This window comes from Poecilia reticulata, chromosome 6, assembly GCF_904066995.2.
Source record: "Poecilia reticulata chromosome 6, P_reticulata-male-v2, whole genome shotgun sequence".
NCBI classification, from domain to species: domain Eukaryota; kingdom Metazoa; phylum Chordata; class Actinopteri; order Cyprinodontiformes; family Poeciliidae; genus Poecilia; species Poecilia reticulata.
In genome coordinates, this window is record NC_088835.1 from 222,543 (window position 1) to 238,026 (window position 15,484).

The 15,484-nt window shown below is 41.1% G+C and overlaps 1 protein-coding gene and 1 long non-coding RNA gene across 8 annotated transcripts in view; one reads left to right on the top strand and one right to left on the bottom strand.

The window, feature by feature from the left end:
- LOC108165986 (uncharacterized) overlaps positions 1–15,484 on the bottom strand; it is a 137,229-nt gene that overhangs the window by 100,463 nt on the left and 21,282 nt on the right. The gene's annotated exons all lie outside the window — the stretch shown is intronic.
- Positions 1–15,484, top strand: part of LOC103465667 (tRNA-dihydrouridine(20) synthase [NAD(P)+]-like) — a 65,121-nt gene that overhangs the window by 22,380 nt on the left and 27,257 nt on the right. For 2 of the 6 annotated variants that reach the window (XM_081607550.1, XM_081607554.1), the window contains exons 12-16: positions 1,172–1,293; positions 1,424–1,564; positions 1,938–2,025; positions 3,560–3,633; positions 12,439–14,150. In XM_081607550.1, the coding sequence (XP_081463676.1) occupies positions 1,172–1,293; positions 1,424–1,564; positions 1,938–2,025; positions 3,560–3,633; positions 12,439–12,724 (711 nt within the window). In that variant the 3' untranslated portion in view covers positions 12,725–14,150. Of the gene's footprint in view, positions 1–1,171; positions 1,294–1,423; positions 1,565–1,937; positions 2,026–2,328; positions 3,518–3,559; positions 3,634–4,043; positions 6,469–12,438; positions 14,151–15,484 lie in introns of those variants that run through there. The other 4 variants (XM_081607553.1, XM_081607552.1, XM_081607556.1 and 1 more) reach the window with 4 other exon arrangements.

Sequence of the window (15,484 nt, forward strand, 5' to 3'; positions counted from 1 at the left end):
ACTTAGTCTTTGGCTACTGAGCAGTTTCAGGTTTTGCCACCGGGGTTCATAACTGCTTCAATGTGAACAACAATGTGGAGTGAAAACTGTTGTGGTTTATTGATATCAATTATTATCAATTTTGACTGATTTGAAACGTTTATATTGTGATAAGTTTTTTGGTCATATTGTACTACACTTGTTCCTTGAAAAGATGTAATAAAATATTTACTAAGCTGTTAGGGAGTGCTTTCACTTTTCAAGAGTTAAAGTTAATGGCAGTAATAATGTCATTAGTGGTGAGTATCAGCATTGGAAAATGTTTATATAGGTTATCCAGAAAGATAGCTCTGGGTAACCTAAGCCACTATAAGCAAATCCACCAATTTACCTAAAAATGTAATTTTAAGCTCTTATCTTTCAGGCTATAGTCTGTCTGCTTCATTCACAGGAACAGGGAGCTGGTTCCACAGGAGAGGAACCTGACAACTAGTAGATCTGAAACCAGCAGTAACCTAACAGTCTGAAAGTGAAGAGCAGACAGACTGCAGCTCTTTAAATGAACACATTTTATTTTGTGAAATGAGTCACTTTTGAACCCCGGACCATTTCACTGTGGCCTGTGGATTAACCTCACGTTTTTTCACATCAGAAATTACAGAATGAACTTCTTTTAGTAAATCAACACTTTGACTTCACAGTGGGGCTGCACAGTGGCGTAGTTGGTAGAGATGTTGCCTTGCAGCAAGAAGGTTCTGGGTTTGATTCCCGGCCCCGGTCTTTCTGCATGGAGTTTGCATGTTCTCCCTGTGCATGCGTGGGGCCTCTCAGAGTACTCTGGCTTGCTTCCACAGTCCAAAAACATGACTGTCAGGTTAATTGGCCTCTCCAAATTGCCCCTAAGTGTGAGTGTGTATGTGCATGGTTGTGTGTCTGTGTTGCCCTGCGACAGACTGGCGACCTGTCCAGGGTGTACCCTGGCTCTCGCCCGGAACGTTAGCTGGAGATAGGCACCAGCACCTCCCAACCCCACTAAGGGACAAGGGTGTAAAGAAAATGGATGGATGGACTTCACAGTGCTATTACTGAGTTCAGCTTGTCAATGCGGTTTTATTATAGTGATATAGGTTTAAGCATATTAAACCTGAGACAATATGCCTCAGGTTTAAGCTTTTGGGTTTCCTGGTTCCAGGCAATCCGTTATGACAACCATGCTTTCAACACGAAGTACTGCCTGTGCCAGATGCTGAGAGACAAGGTGGAGTCTCCACTGGGGAAACTGGTGCAGGCTGCACAGACCAATGCTGAGATAAGGTGCAAGAGTTGTTTATTTCTTTTCTTCTAAAAACACTTTCTTGTATAAACCAGGAACAGAATGGAATATTATCAGTAAGGTGTCTTAGTGTTGTGTAAAGTAAAAAGATGTGATTCGACTGTACTGCAGTGAGGCATATGGACTGCAAATGGTTTACCAGGAGATCCAGCAGGACCTTCAGGCTAAAAAGGCCGCCCTACAGAGCTGTAATCAGCTTGACAAACCCGTAATGGATGGAGATGTGACCACCATGGCTGTCAAGTTTGAACGGTATGTCAAATATCACATTTTAACACGACAGCAAAACTGTCTTTTTAGACATGACAGGTGTACCTTTTTGACGTGTGTGTGCTGTATAGACATGGGTTTAAAAGTTTCATGAGATTTTATAGTTCTTTTTGGAATAATGGTGAAAATCAGGATACAAAGTAGTTAAAATCAATTTTTGTTAAAGGGTGTTTTCTACATTCTAATCGCATTACCTGCTTATATTTAACATTTTGGTTTAGAGACTAAAACTGTTAACTGTCAAATCGTAAACTGATTAGTACATAAAAAGAGAAAAATGTGTGCATAATATCGTAAATGGCGGCCAAAAATAATTTTTGAGAAACATCATTGTGTGATTTGTCTGTGGTTGCAGCAGAGACTATCCACCGCAGATCACACCCAAGATGTTTCTGCTGGAATGGAGCCGCAAAGAGAAGTTCGAACAGCCGCACTATGAAACGGTATGTAAAAGCGTCAGGTTCAGGCTGTGGTCAGCTGTTCAGCTTCTGGAAATAAACTCAGGGTTTTACTCTGAACAATGGGGACACTAAGGAACATTTTTATGGCTGAGAAAATGACTCCTGTAAAATCTGAAACTATTATTTTGGTGTGGTTGGCTCACTTTAAAAGTGTAACTTTTATTTTATTTTTTTTAAAGTATTTTTTACATATTTGAAACGGTCACTATGTTGTTACAGTATGTTATGAGACAGATTATCTGTGAAAATATCAATCTCCTCCATGAACTACTGTTGTGTCTGAAGAAATGTGGCGCTCACAAGTCGTCCCGACCAGAAACAACCAATCAGAGCCAGGAGGTAGGACTTGACTTAATGTCAGTCAATTTCATGTACTTGTTGCTAAATGTGTGAAACAACTTACTGTTTCAGGACAACCGTTTATCTGCCGTCATCAGTGGCCATGCTAACTAGCCTGAGCATTCATGACGGGCTGTGCTAGCTGCAGCGTAGCAGAGGGAAAGGGGGAGGAGGGCATGAGCAGCGCCACGTGGAGGGGTGATTGACAGCACTAAGACCTGCTTCCTGGCTCCCCATAAAAAAAAAAAATTAAAAAAAAAAAACATCAACTGCTTCCATAAAACTGTACCAGGCGGATCTAAGAGGAAAAACATAGTCTATAGAAAAAACAGAAACTGGATACATTAATACAGCAGTAAAACCTGTCCCTCTCATAACACCAACACTTTTTTTAATAATCCTAAATGTCACAGGATATCTATAATTTACTGTCTGACACAAAAACGATACTCTGATTTATAATGCTTTATGGCCCCAGAGATGTCGGACCAAATCCATTTTTCTTAACTGAATGTAAGTAATCTGTCACAAGCTCTTCAGTCTTTGCACTCTTTGTGTTCTGTGTTCTCCCCATGTGGGTCTTTTGAACTAGGGTTACCGTATTTTGATTTCCAAAAGGAGGAAACTTGGTCCTCCTTTAGAACGACTTCTTTTAGCCCACCTGTAAGATGGCTCAGCGATGCTCTGCCAGAGGCAGAGCGATGCTGGAAAGGGATATCATACAAACTGATTAATTCTTTTTCTAAAGAAAATCTGGGAACTCCATCTTCCAATCAAGCACAGAAAAGTGAGCAAAGAGACTGTTTTTGATGGAATTGCACTTGGACAGGTCAAATTCAGGACAGATGAGTAAAGAAAAAAAATTCTGCTTATCATGATTGATTTGTAGGAGCAGTCAAAAGGATAAAACATAGCTCCTCTCGCAGTTTCATCCTCCTGATGAGCAGTGTTCAGCTGGCTGCAGACTGACCAGCTTACGCAGGCCTCAGAAGAAAAAAAACCTCCAACATGCAATATTGCATGTAACAAATATGTTTCTAAAGGTTTTGTAAGTGCATGGTCCTTCCTCTTTTTAATGTGTTGTACAGATAGTGAGGCAGTGTGAAGTGCCAGGCAATCAAACATGTTTTTCAAGCACGCTGCAAACATAGCAGTATTTTTTTTTCTTCCTTTTCAGGCGCAGCGCTCTCAGGATCGAGCATTTCAGTCAATTGTGACTGTTGACAACAAAAAATACAGATCATCCCTTTGGTTAGTACACACTTGCATGTTGTTTTTGTCCTGTGTGTGCGTGCGTGCATGTGGCTTCACTCAGGCATGTCTTCATGATCATGGCAGTAACATGACGTACGTCAGCCAGGTAAATGAAACATGTTCTGGTAAAAGCATAATCTGCTTCCTGAATGGCAACTTTGGTTTAAGCAGAAGTACTGAAAACAAAAGGTAAAGTAAAATTAAAAAAATAACTGAACAAGCTTGCTTTCACTGTTCACCCCAAAACATGTACCATATTCTTTGTTTTCTTGATGTCCAACAAGTTTGTTTTGTGTCTTTGAATGTCACTTTGATAAAATCTATTGTCTGTGTTTGTGTTGTATGCTGCAAACATTTAGATTTTACAGTAAACAATTAATCTGAAACATATTAGTTTTTATTTACAGGCTTTATCTCGTTCTGAAGATATGACCATGCTTCTGTCTGACATTCTCCATGGTGCCAGCTACAAACTGGATTCCAAAAAAGTTGGGACACTAAACAAATTGTGAATAAAAACTGAATGCAATGATGTGGAGATGGTAAATGTCAATATTTTATTTGTAAACAAAACGCAAACAAAAAAGAATACAACCACAAATGAAATGCAGCAAACAAAAAAAGAGAGACGCAAACAAATGAAATGCAGCAAGGCTTAGCTTTAATCAGTCAAACCCCATTTGCTCAGGAATAAATTAAATACTTTAGTGAGCCAACATTTTTTACAGCTATTACCTGGCTTAATATCTGTGTTTCACCTCCACTCATAGGGGAAAACTATCCGGAATTTTAAAAACGATTTGGTGGGAGACATGCGTTCTCTCTCGGTGTACCGAACCTGGAGCTCCCGGCCAGCTGTCAGCAGGCGAGGGGAGCTGGCTGTTAATGCAGCGGGAGCAGACATCTCCGAAAACGTCGGAGCAATATTGTAATTAAATGATTTATTGGTGAACTAAGCAGATATTTCAGATCTATACATCTACATTCTCGCCTAAAAACATTGTAAAAAATCATTTTGTGTAATTTTAAGTGTAATACAGCAAAAATAATTTTGCCGCCATTGCTACTTTTCTGAACACCCGTTTTAAAGGATGCAGACCCTAAATTTGGACACAGCTGTGTTTTTGTTCTACTCCCTCTAGTGGTCTGGAGCACTTCCAGTTTTCAGCACTTTTTGTTTGCATCTTTTGTTTTGTTTGCTCCATTTCATTTGTTCGCGTCTCCCTTTTTTGTTTGCTGCATTTCATTTGTGGTTGTATTCTTTTTTTGTTTGCGTCTATTTTTATGTTTGCTGCATTTCATTTGTGCGCGTGTCTTTTTGTTTGTTTGCATGTTTTTTCTGTTGCTGCTCATTTGCACCTGTCGGCCACAGTACCAATTCCACCATTGTTGCGCAGAAAGATAGTGCAACAATACCAGAATGGTGTTACCCAGCGTAAAATAATAAATACTTTTAAGTTATCATCATCAACTGTGCATAACATCATCATCGTTGTGCGCAAGGGTCAAGGCCGTAAAACTCTACTGGATGCTCGTGATCTGCTGGCCCTTAAATGTCACTGCACTAAGCAAGCTCCACAAGCTCTGCCATTTGCACTGGGCCAGGGGTCATTTAAAATGGAGTGAGGCAAAATGGAAGACTGTTCCGTGGTCAAATGAGTCACGATTTGAAGTTCTTTATGGAACACTGGGATGGCATGTCATCCAGACCAGAGAAGACAAGGATATCCCAAGTTGTTATCAACGCTCTGTTCAGAAGCCTGCATTACTAATGGAAGCCTGCCCAGACATGTGCAGCTTGCATGTCTAGAAGGGCACCATTAATGCAGAGAACTATGTTCAGGTTCTAGAACAACGTATAGTCCCATCTAGACGTCGTCTCTTTCAGGGAAGACCCTGCATTTTTCAACAACATAATGCCAGACCACATTCTGCAGCAATCACATCATGGCTGTGTAGGAGAAGGATCCGGGTACTGAAATGGCCAGCCTGCAGTCCAGATCTTTCACCTATAGAGAACATTTGGCGCATCATAAAGAGGAAGGTGCGACAAAGAAGGCCCAAGATGATTGAACAGTTAGAGGCCTGTATTAGACATGAATGGGAGAGCATTCCTATTTCTAAACTTGAGAAACTGGTCTCCTCTGTCCCCAGACGTCTGTTGAGCAGAGGTGGGACCAAATCACTGTTTTGCAAGTCCAAGTTAAGGCGGTCACGTCAAGTCTCAAATCAAGACAGGCAAAAGTCGAGTCAAGTCTCAAGTCGAGAGCTTGGAATTTCAAGTCATTTCGAGTCTTTTGTTTTGTTTTGTTTTTTAACAATGTCCCAATTATGCTAATGTAAATAATAGACCATGTGTTCTTAAAATAAAATACACTGATGCACTCATGAGAATTTTTAGGTCCTCCCCCCATTGTTAGAACAATAGTTCAGTCCAAAGTGTAGGAGGAGCAACAGGTGCGCTACTGAACGACACAGCCTCCGTTAGAGCCACTAAGTGAGGAGTTAGCTGTGGCTCTGCAACACTAACAAAAACCCTCCAGTAAATAAATACTTCATTAGCAATAGCCGACAGCTCAGTATGGGAGCTGAGAGCAGAGGGGCTACTGCAGCTGGCAGTAAAAGTATGCCTTTATTTCTTATCTTTTTATCATCCAATAATGAGATGGGATTTACGCCCTTGCATCTGTCCTGTGATGGAACGGGACCTGATTCATCATTATGATGGGACAGAGAGAAACTTTCTTCCCCGAGTTCAGTACACAACCTGCTTTCTGATCTGGACCCCGCTCACTGTCCACTGGCTTCCTGAGCTAACACGGTAAACTTTAATACCACGGTAAAGCTAGCCGGCTCTGTGTCCAGCCAGCCCAGCACACGATATACAAGTGCGCGGTAGCTCCAGACATTATGGTACACCCATTTACGTGCTGCTTTCACAATAAAAGCGCACATCCGATCCATGTTTGAGCTACACAAAATAGGTTTCCAGCCGCTGCATTTGCAAACAGAAAATAATATATGCTGAAAAACTAATACAAAATAAAAACTAATCCTATTTATATATATATATATATATATATATAGCAACCATCCATCCATCCATTTTCTTCCGCTTATCCGGGGATGGGTCGTGGGGGCAGCAGCTTCAGAAGGGAGGCCCAGACTTCCCTCTCCCCAGCCTGGAGACTGGAGAGCCCAACTCAGAGTTCCCAGGCTCAGCTTCCTCAACAGAAGGAATGTTGGTGGGATTGAAGAGGTCTTCGAAGTATTCCGCCCACCGGCCCACAACGTCCCGAGTTGAGGTTAGCAGCACATCATCCCCACTATAAACAGTGTTGGTGCTGGACTGCTTCCCCCTCCTGAGACGCGGGATGGTGGACCAGAATCGCCTCGAAGCCATACGGAAGTCTTTCTCCATGGCCTCTCCAAACTCCTCCCACGCTTGAGTTTTTGCCTCAGCAACCACCCAAGCCGCATGCCGCTTCGCCCACCGGTACCCAACAGCTGCTTCTGGAGTCCCACAGGCCAAAAAGGCCCGATAGGACTCCTTCTTCAGCTTGACAGCATCCCTCACCGAAGGTGTCCATCAATGGGTTCGAGGGTTGCCACCGCGACAGGCACCAACAACCTTGCGGCCGCAGCTCCGATAAGCCGCCTCGGCAATGGAGGCATGGAACATGGTCCACTCAGACTCAATGTCCCCAACCTCCCCCAGAACGTGTTCGAAGTTCTGCCGGAGATGGGAGTTAAAGCTCCGTCTCACAGGGGACTCCGCCAGACGTTCCCAGCAGACTCTCACTACACGTTTGGGCCTGCCAGGTCTGACCAGCTTCCTCCCCCACCACCGGAGCCAACTCACCAGCAGGTAGTGGTAAGTGGAAAGCTCCGCAGCTCCAAGACATACGGCCGCAGATCCGATGAAACAATGACAAAATCGATCATCGAACTGCGGCCTAGGGTGTCCTGGTGCCAAGTGCACATATGGACATCCTTATGCTTGAACATGGTGTTCGTGATGGACAATCTGACGAGCACAGAAGTCGAACAACAGAACACCACTCGAGTTCAGATCGGGGGGGGGGGGGGCGTTCCTCCCAACCACACCCCTCCAGGTCTCACTGTCATTGCCCATGTGAGCTTTGAAGTCCACCAGTAGAACAAGGGAGTCCCCAGGATGGGCACTCTCCAGCACCCCCTCTAAGGACTCCAAAAAGGGTGGGTAATCTGAACTGTTGTAAGCACAGACAACAGTCAGAACCCGTCCCCCCACCCGTAGGCGGAGGGAGGCTACCCTCTCGTTCACCGGGGTAAACCCCAACGTACAGGCCCCGACATGGGGGGCAACAAGTATGCCCACTCCTGCCCGGCGCCTCTCACCGTGGGCAACTCCAGAGTGGAAGTATGTCCAGCCCCTCTCTGAGAATCAGAGCCATACGTCGAGGTGAGGCCAACCTCACCGGAACCTCTCAGCCTCGCACACTAGCTCCGGTTCCTTCCCCACCAGAGAGGTGACGTTCCACGTCCCAAGAGCCAGTTTCTGCAGCCGAGGATCAGACCGCCAGGGTCCCCTCCCTCGGCTGCCATCCATTACACACTGCACCCCCAACCCCTTTGGCCCCTCTGACAGGTGGTGAGCCCATTGGAAGGGGGATCCACGTCTCCTCTTCGGGCTGAGCCCGGCCACCAGGCACTCGCCATCGTGCCCCACTTCCAGGCCTGGCTCCAGAGTGGGGCCCCGGTGACCTGCGTCTGGGCGATGGAACGCTAGATCCAAGGCTGTGCATCATAAGGGGTCTTCAGGCTGCGCTTTGTCTGGTTCCTCACCTAGGACCTGTCTGCCTTGGGTGACCCTACCAGGCTCATAAAGCCCCAGACAGCATAGCTCCTAGGATCATTGGGACACTCAAGCCCCTCCACAACGTTAATGTGGCAGCCCGAGGAGAGGGAAAGTTGCAACTAGATCTGATAGGCTTTTATTTTGAAAATATATATCAAAACAGTCCTTTTTTATCTTTTCCCCCTAAGTTGTCGTGTCCATTGCTGAGAAACTCTGTTTCCAATTACTTCTATCACTTCTAAGTGACAGAGGGACACCTGTAGAACATAATCAGAAAGTGGCATCTAGAGCTGATGTATAATTTCAAAATAAAAGACTTTCAAAAAAGTCATTTTTTATCTTTTTCCCCTAAGTTGCCGTGCCCATTGCTGAGAAATTCTCTGTTTCCAATGACTGCTACCACTTCTGGATGACAGAGGGTCACCTCTAGAACAGAACCAGAAAATGGCAACTAAATCTGATGTATAATTTCAAAATAAAAGACTTTCAAAAAAGTCATTTGTATCTTTCCTCCTAAGTTGCCATGCTCATTGCTGAGAAACTCTGTTTCCAATGACTTCTCTCACTTCTGGATGACAGAGGGGAGACCTCTAGAAGACACCAGAAAATATCAAACACATATGATGTATAATTTCAAAATAAAAGCCTTTTAAAATGAGACGTTTTTACTTTTATATTCAAAAATAAGTAAAAAATGTAGTGAAGAGCTGCCTCACTCGTCATTTCGGGTTTAGCTCCATCTTATTTATATACAAATTTTTCTGTGTTATATCCATCTCTATCTATGTATCTTATCTTTCTATCGCTATATATAAATACTACTTATATACAAACCGGATTCCAAAAAAGTTGGGACACTAAACAAATAGTGAATAAAAACTGAATGCAATGATGTGGAGGTGCCAACATTTAATATTTTATTCACAATAGAACACAAATCACAGATCAAAAGTTTAAACTGAGAGAATGTATAATTTTAAAGGAAAAATATGTTGATTCAAAAATATGTTGATTCAAAATTTCTCAAACTTTCGAGAGAGAGAGAGAGATTAGTTTTTATTTTGTATTAGTTTTTCAGCATATATTTTCTGTTTGCAAATGCAGCGGCCGGAAACCTATTTTGAGTAGCTCAAACATGGATCGGATGTGCGCTTTTATTGAGAAAGTAGCACGTAAATGAGTGTACCATAATGTCTGGAGCTACCGTGCACTTGTATATCGTGTGCTGGGCCGGCTGGACGCAGAGCCGGCTAGCTTTACCGCAGTACATTACCGTGGATACGTATGTATAACCGGATTTATACAGCATCACTAAACATAGCATACAGAGAAGCGGTATCACCGACGTAACCCGGAGTTGTTAACATGACGTTAGCTAGGGTGCGTTCACACTGCAGCCTGAAGTGACCCTTTTCTGATTTTTTGGCAATTCCGATTTTTTTGCCGGGGCCATTCACGCTTCCAGTAAATGCGACCTGTATGCGTTCTGCAGTGTGAACAGGCAAATGACCTGAAAGTGTCTCGCATGCGCTGTAGAGGGCCCAATAGCGTCAGCGTTCTCAGTGTTCTGCCAATCACCATAAAAAGAAGTGCTCAGTGTTTGCGAAAGTAAACATGGAGGCTAACGGTGGAGCATAGCTTACATATTTGAAGTTCTTGCCTGGCCGGAGCAACATATTAAGAACTCTATCCTCATATAGTCCGTCATGGTGGTTGTTTTCCATGCCATACCTGCATGGTTGTTGCACGTATCAGGATGCAGAATAGTGAGATTTGTTGAGAATCAGTGACGTTCAGTTCGAATGGATGCGGCCTGATACGTATCGGATATGGGTCACATTCGAAAAAGAATCTGACCTGTGCTGTTCACACTGCCATGAAAAGATCGGATACAGGTCGCATTACGTCAAAAAAAATCGGAATTGGGTCACTTCAGGCTGCAGTGTGAACGTAGTCAGTTGTCTCATAGTAAAAGAAAAGTAGCGCTTACCTCTTTGTGCAACTTCAAATGCCGAACCGTTGGAAGTTGTATTTCCATCTGAGATCCTGGTCTTGCAGGTTTTGCATGTTTCACTCCGTTTTTAGTTGGATATTTCATGATTGATGTACCCAAAAGATATTACTCACATTAGCATATCTGCTTTGATCGTTTCTTTCCACGTTATTTTTAAATCCTGTTAATTTGATTGGTTGTGCTGTGGCTATGCAATACGTACATACAGAGTGTGGAAAAACAGAGAGACTGTCTGCGCCTGTTAATACGGAACGAGTGAAATGAATTAATGCGGCCACTTTGTTAATAATGTGTTTTAAACTTTTGACTTGAGAAAAATATATCAAGACTTATCAAGTAAATGGCTTCAAGTCCCAAGTCAATGGTGAGAAAGTCAAAATCAAGTCCGAGTCTTTCAGCATTTTTTCAAGTCAAGTCGCAAGTCTTGATTTTAATGACTCATCATGTGACTCGAGTCTCCACTTCTGCTGTTGAGTGTTGTAAGAAGAAGGGGGGATGCCACACAGTGGTTAAAATGGCCTTGTCCCAACTTTTTTAGGATTTGTTGACGCAATGAAATTTTTAAACAATTTCAAAATTATACATTCTCTCAGTTTAAACTTTTGTTCTGTAATTTGTGTTCTATTCCGAATAAAATATTAGATGTTGGCACCTCCACATCATTCCATTCAGTTTTTATTCACAATTTGTTTAGTGTCCCAACTTTTTGGAATCCGGTTTGTACATGCAAAGATCTCATTTAAATAATGAGATAAAGTCAGCACCATTTTTGCATCTGTAATCAACGGTTCACACAATCTTTATAGGTCGCTTGCAACATGGCCACTATTTATTTTTTCCACACCCGCACATTAGCACTTCTTATTTAAAATCTTCTAACATCAGGCCCTTCATGTGCACTTTTAGAGCCTTTGCTTACAATAACTACATGAAACCTGTGACCTGACTTCCCCAAACTTTTACAATCTTTGTGATGTTTTCCCAAACTCTTTCTGAAGAGCCTTATTTAGGAAAGTTGGGTCATCCACAGTCTCCTGTCTAGTAGGTCAAATAGTTCTCTGTGGTGTTCAAACCTGAAGGTTTAGAATAGATCTCACATTCCTTTCTCTGCCTGATGAACTCTGTTGTTTGGGCTTATTGTCCTGCTTTTGCAGGAAAACCGTTTGTATGTCGGTGGATATGCTACTAGTCTGATCATTCATGCCAGGCTCCACTGATGGGGAGAAGCTGTAGTGTAATAGAGAGGCAGGTAGAGGGTGTAAGCAGTGTTTTGATGTTACATGTCTGTTTCCCCTCCCCAATTTTAAGTGGTAATAAATCTGGGTCTATGCTAATTTATTTTAACCAGAAAATAGTAATTTTGGTAAAGATTACATTAATTAAAAGTTTTAAAGGTTCCTTTTTTTTTTTAGTTTGAGTTTATAGAATATTGTAGCATTTTCATGACGGTAGCATACACTCTGATTCCAGGTAGCTCAAAGTTTAGAGAAAAGTAAATGAATTGGCCATACATGCAGAATAAACAAACTAGAGAGTTGCGTTGATGTTGACTCTTCTCAGATGTAAATGAGCCAGTTACATTTCACATGTTCATGTATCTACATTTTTGCTTTAATTAAAATTTCATTGTGACAAAACGACTACAAAGGTCTAGTGAGCAATCTTAAAGCAGATTTGGGCCAACTTTTTCATCTAGGCCCAGAAAACAATAAGAAAAGAAGAAAAAGGCTTGATGATGGTGATCAAATGCATTGATTGCCAACTGTGATCACCTCTGTTTTTGTAATTATTTTGTTCATTCATTCTTTGATTATTTGACTAAATTTTGCAACAAAGTATGTTGTCAGAATTTAAGATAATAAACTAAAGCTTTCAAAAAACATTTAAAAAAAGCCTTTTATATGTTGAATTGTGTTCAGTTTGCTTTTGTGTCTTCTATTTCTAACAGGGAGAAGTCGAAAAAGTTTGCAGAGCAAGCTTCTGCTATTGTCTGCCTGCGAGTGTTGGGTGTACCAGAGGGTCGCATTGGGGAAGAAGATTCTGGCTTGGTCTGCAAGAGGAAGAGGGAAGGAAAGCCGAACAGCGGCGGTGAGGAAGGGAGTAGCAAGAAGCTGCATGTAGACATCCTGCAGGAAGCGGAAGCCCCAGAACCCACTGTGGAGATGAATGCTGATGAGCAAAACCTAGCCACACCTCCAAAACAAGCAGAAGCTTCAAGAGAAGCTCTCAGTTAAAACAGAAGACAGACAGATTTCTGCAATGTTTGACTGAACCAGAGGACTGCAGATCAGCCTTTTGCTGTTCTAATATTTTGAAGCCTGAAAACTTTCCTTGGAGGAAACACAAAAAAAAGACTCTCTCAAGATTTGCTTAAGTCTTCCACATTTCTAAAGGATTATTTTCCCAGTGGAATCAACTGATCCCATCAGATGGGACAAAGCCAGGTGGCCTTGATGATGATTTTTTATTTCATGTATTAGAAACTAAACTTTTGTTTTAAGTTTAAGTGGAGAGGTTTATATTTGTGTTTATAGGTAAAGCAGATCAATTAGTTAGTTTTTCCACAAAAATCATATAAACCTTAATGCCTGTGCCTTACTGCTTAAAATTACAGTTTAAAATTGTTTCCTTCTTGCTGTAAAAAGTTTTGTTGTCATTGTAAACTTATCAAGGTGATTTATACATCTTTTAATTTACATTCAGTCTTTATTTCTTAATTGGATGGAATATGCTAATATGTCCTTATGGAAGCTGGTTTTCTGTTTTCTGTCTGTCTTAGTGACCAAACCAACTTTACTGATCGGGTGTAAGGACTGGACAAAACTAAAGGTACAATGAAAACATTTTTGAAAGACTTTCAAACGTTCTCCTGAAATAATGTCATTATGAAGATATGATGCGAGATAATACAGAACAGATGTAGCATTCTAGCTTTAAACAGATTTATTCTCCTTGTACATTTTGGGGATGAATAGAAATAGTGAGTGACCTATATTGATCGAGTCAGCGCCTCCCAATGATAATTTTCTAAGTGAGCGCAGAAAACGCATAAAGATTTTAAAAATCTGCATGTGTTAATGTTTGGGATTTGATAAATGGCTTTAAATAAGACAGACTGTGTGGGAAGATGATTGATAAACATTTCATAATTTTCTGTTTGTATTATTTTAGAATACTATTCTTTATGCTGTAGACTGGATAATGTAATTGTTGTAGCAGATTTTCCCCAAAGGATACAAATATACACTCTTCTACAACAGAGGGGAGGGGAAATGTTGCCACTTTATTTCATGATTCACTAAAACTGTAAAAAGATGATAATGGAGAAATTTAACCCTTTTAAATGTTTTGCTATTCAAGCAAAGACCCTATTTGAACTGTTTTTGTGAATTGCAGTGATCATCTGTCTTTGTTGATTATGATTGTTTGGTGTTGTCAACATGGATGTTAAAGTGTCCCAAAGGAGCAAAAGAGCCATATGAAACACTTCAAATTTATTTTGAACATCAAACACACAGAGACACACACTGGACTTGATAATCAGAAAGTTACTGAGGGTCTAAATATTTCCAGTCTCTTTAATTGAGACAGCCCTATTAAAAAAAAAAAAAAAAAATTCTGATGTAGTCAGTCGTTATCTCAGCGACTGACTCAGCTGAACACTTTGATCAAGTTTATTCTTTCACATCTCTTTCTGACTTTTAACACAGTAATTAGCTGGTAGCTTTCATTCTAACATTTCAGACATAATCAATACTATTGCTCCCTTAAAAATGAAGGTCATCGTTGGTAGGAAGAAGTCCCTGTAGTGCTCCACTGGTTAGAAGGGAATGTCAAAAGTTGAACATGGTGATGTAGGACTGGACTGCAGGTTCACTGCTACATCTATATAGAGAGATTTCACTTCACAGATATAACTTACAACTGAATAATGCAAGGAATCCTTTTCTGAAATCAAACCCTCTTGACCAAGGCAAATTAACTCCAGTCCACCAGGACCTGAAACAATTTTGCTAACTTTACTGAGAAAATTCTGAAAATTAGACGGTCAAGCCCATTGCCAATGTTGTGCCTAATCAATAGCAATCTGGACTGTTCACTCCACATCATGACTCCACCCATCCTGCACACAGATTGTTCCGGTCACTCTAATCAGGCCAGAGGCTGAGGAGCATCCAGAACAACACCAGGCTGAGAAATGGTTTCTAATTCTACCCTTCAGCCATCCATCACATTACTGAACTCAAACTGCACCTAATTCAGCTTCATTTCATAAATTATTTACACATACACACTTTTTAAAAATGCATATCTATACATCACATAAATGACTTTATTTTATTTGTTTATTCTATTTCTTAATCTAGGACCTGAGTCCAAATTTCGTACCACAAACAAAAAAAGGTGGTACGACAATGAAAGAAAATCGTTGAATCCTTAAACACATAACTTCTCTTTACTTAAACTAGGAAGCATTAACTTAAATTCGCCTTTACAGAAACGGTGAAGATATGTTTTGGTCAGAATCTTACCCTGTTATGGATCTTACTAACTTACTTACTTATTCTTGCTTATTATATTATAAGCAAGAATATATAGAAGGGAATTGTTGGTAGCCTAATATCAAACTACCAACAATTCCCAAACTGATTAACATATAGTTTCGAAAGAGAACAATAACAAGAGGAATAAAAAAAGTGAGGGAGTAAAAAACTTAAATTAATTTGATCATACAGCTGCCATGAACTTGAATTTTAGCTTGCATATTTCATTAAGTGAACTGACCATAAGTTGAAATGAAGGCGTATCTTCTAGCAACAACTTTGTGTACGTCGTTACGGGGCTGTCTAATGATGCCTTTATGATTACTGGGAAATGTGAAAACACATAAAAGTGGAAATCAGTAAGATAAAAAGAGCCTAAGGTAATTTTTTTCCACTGTAGCCGTATCATTGTAAGGGAAAGCCCAAAATAACACAAAAAGCATATTTTCA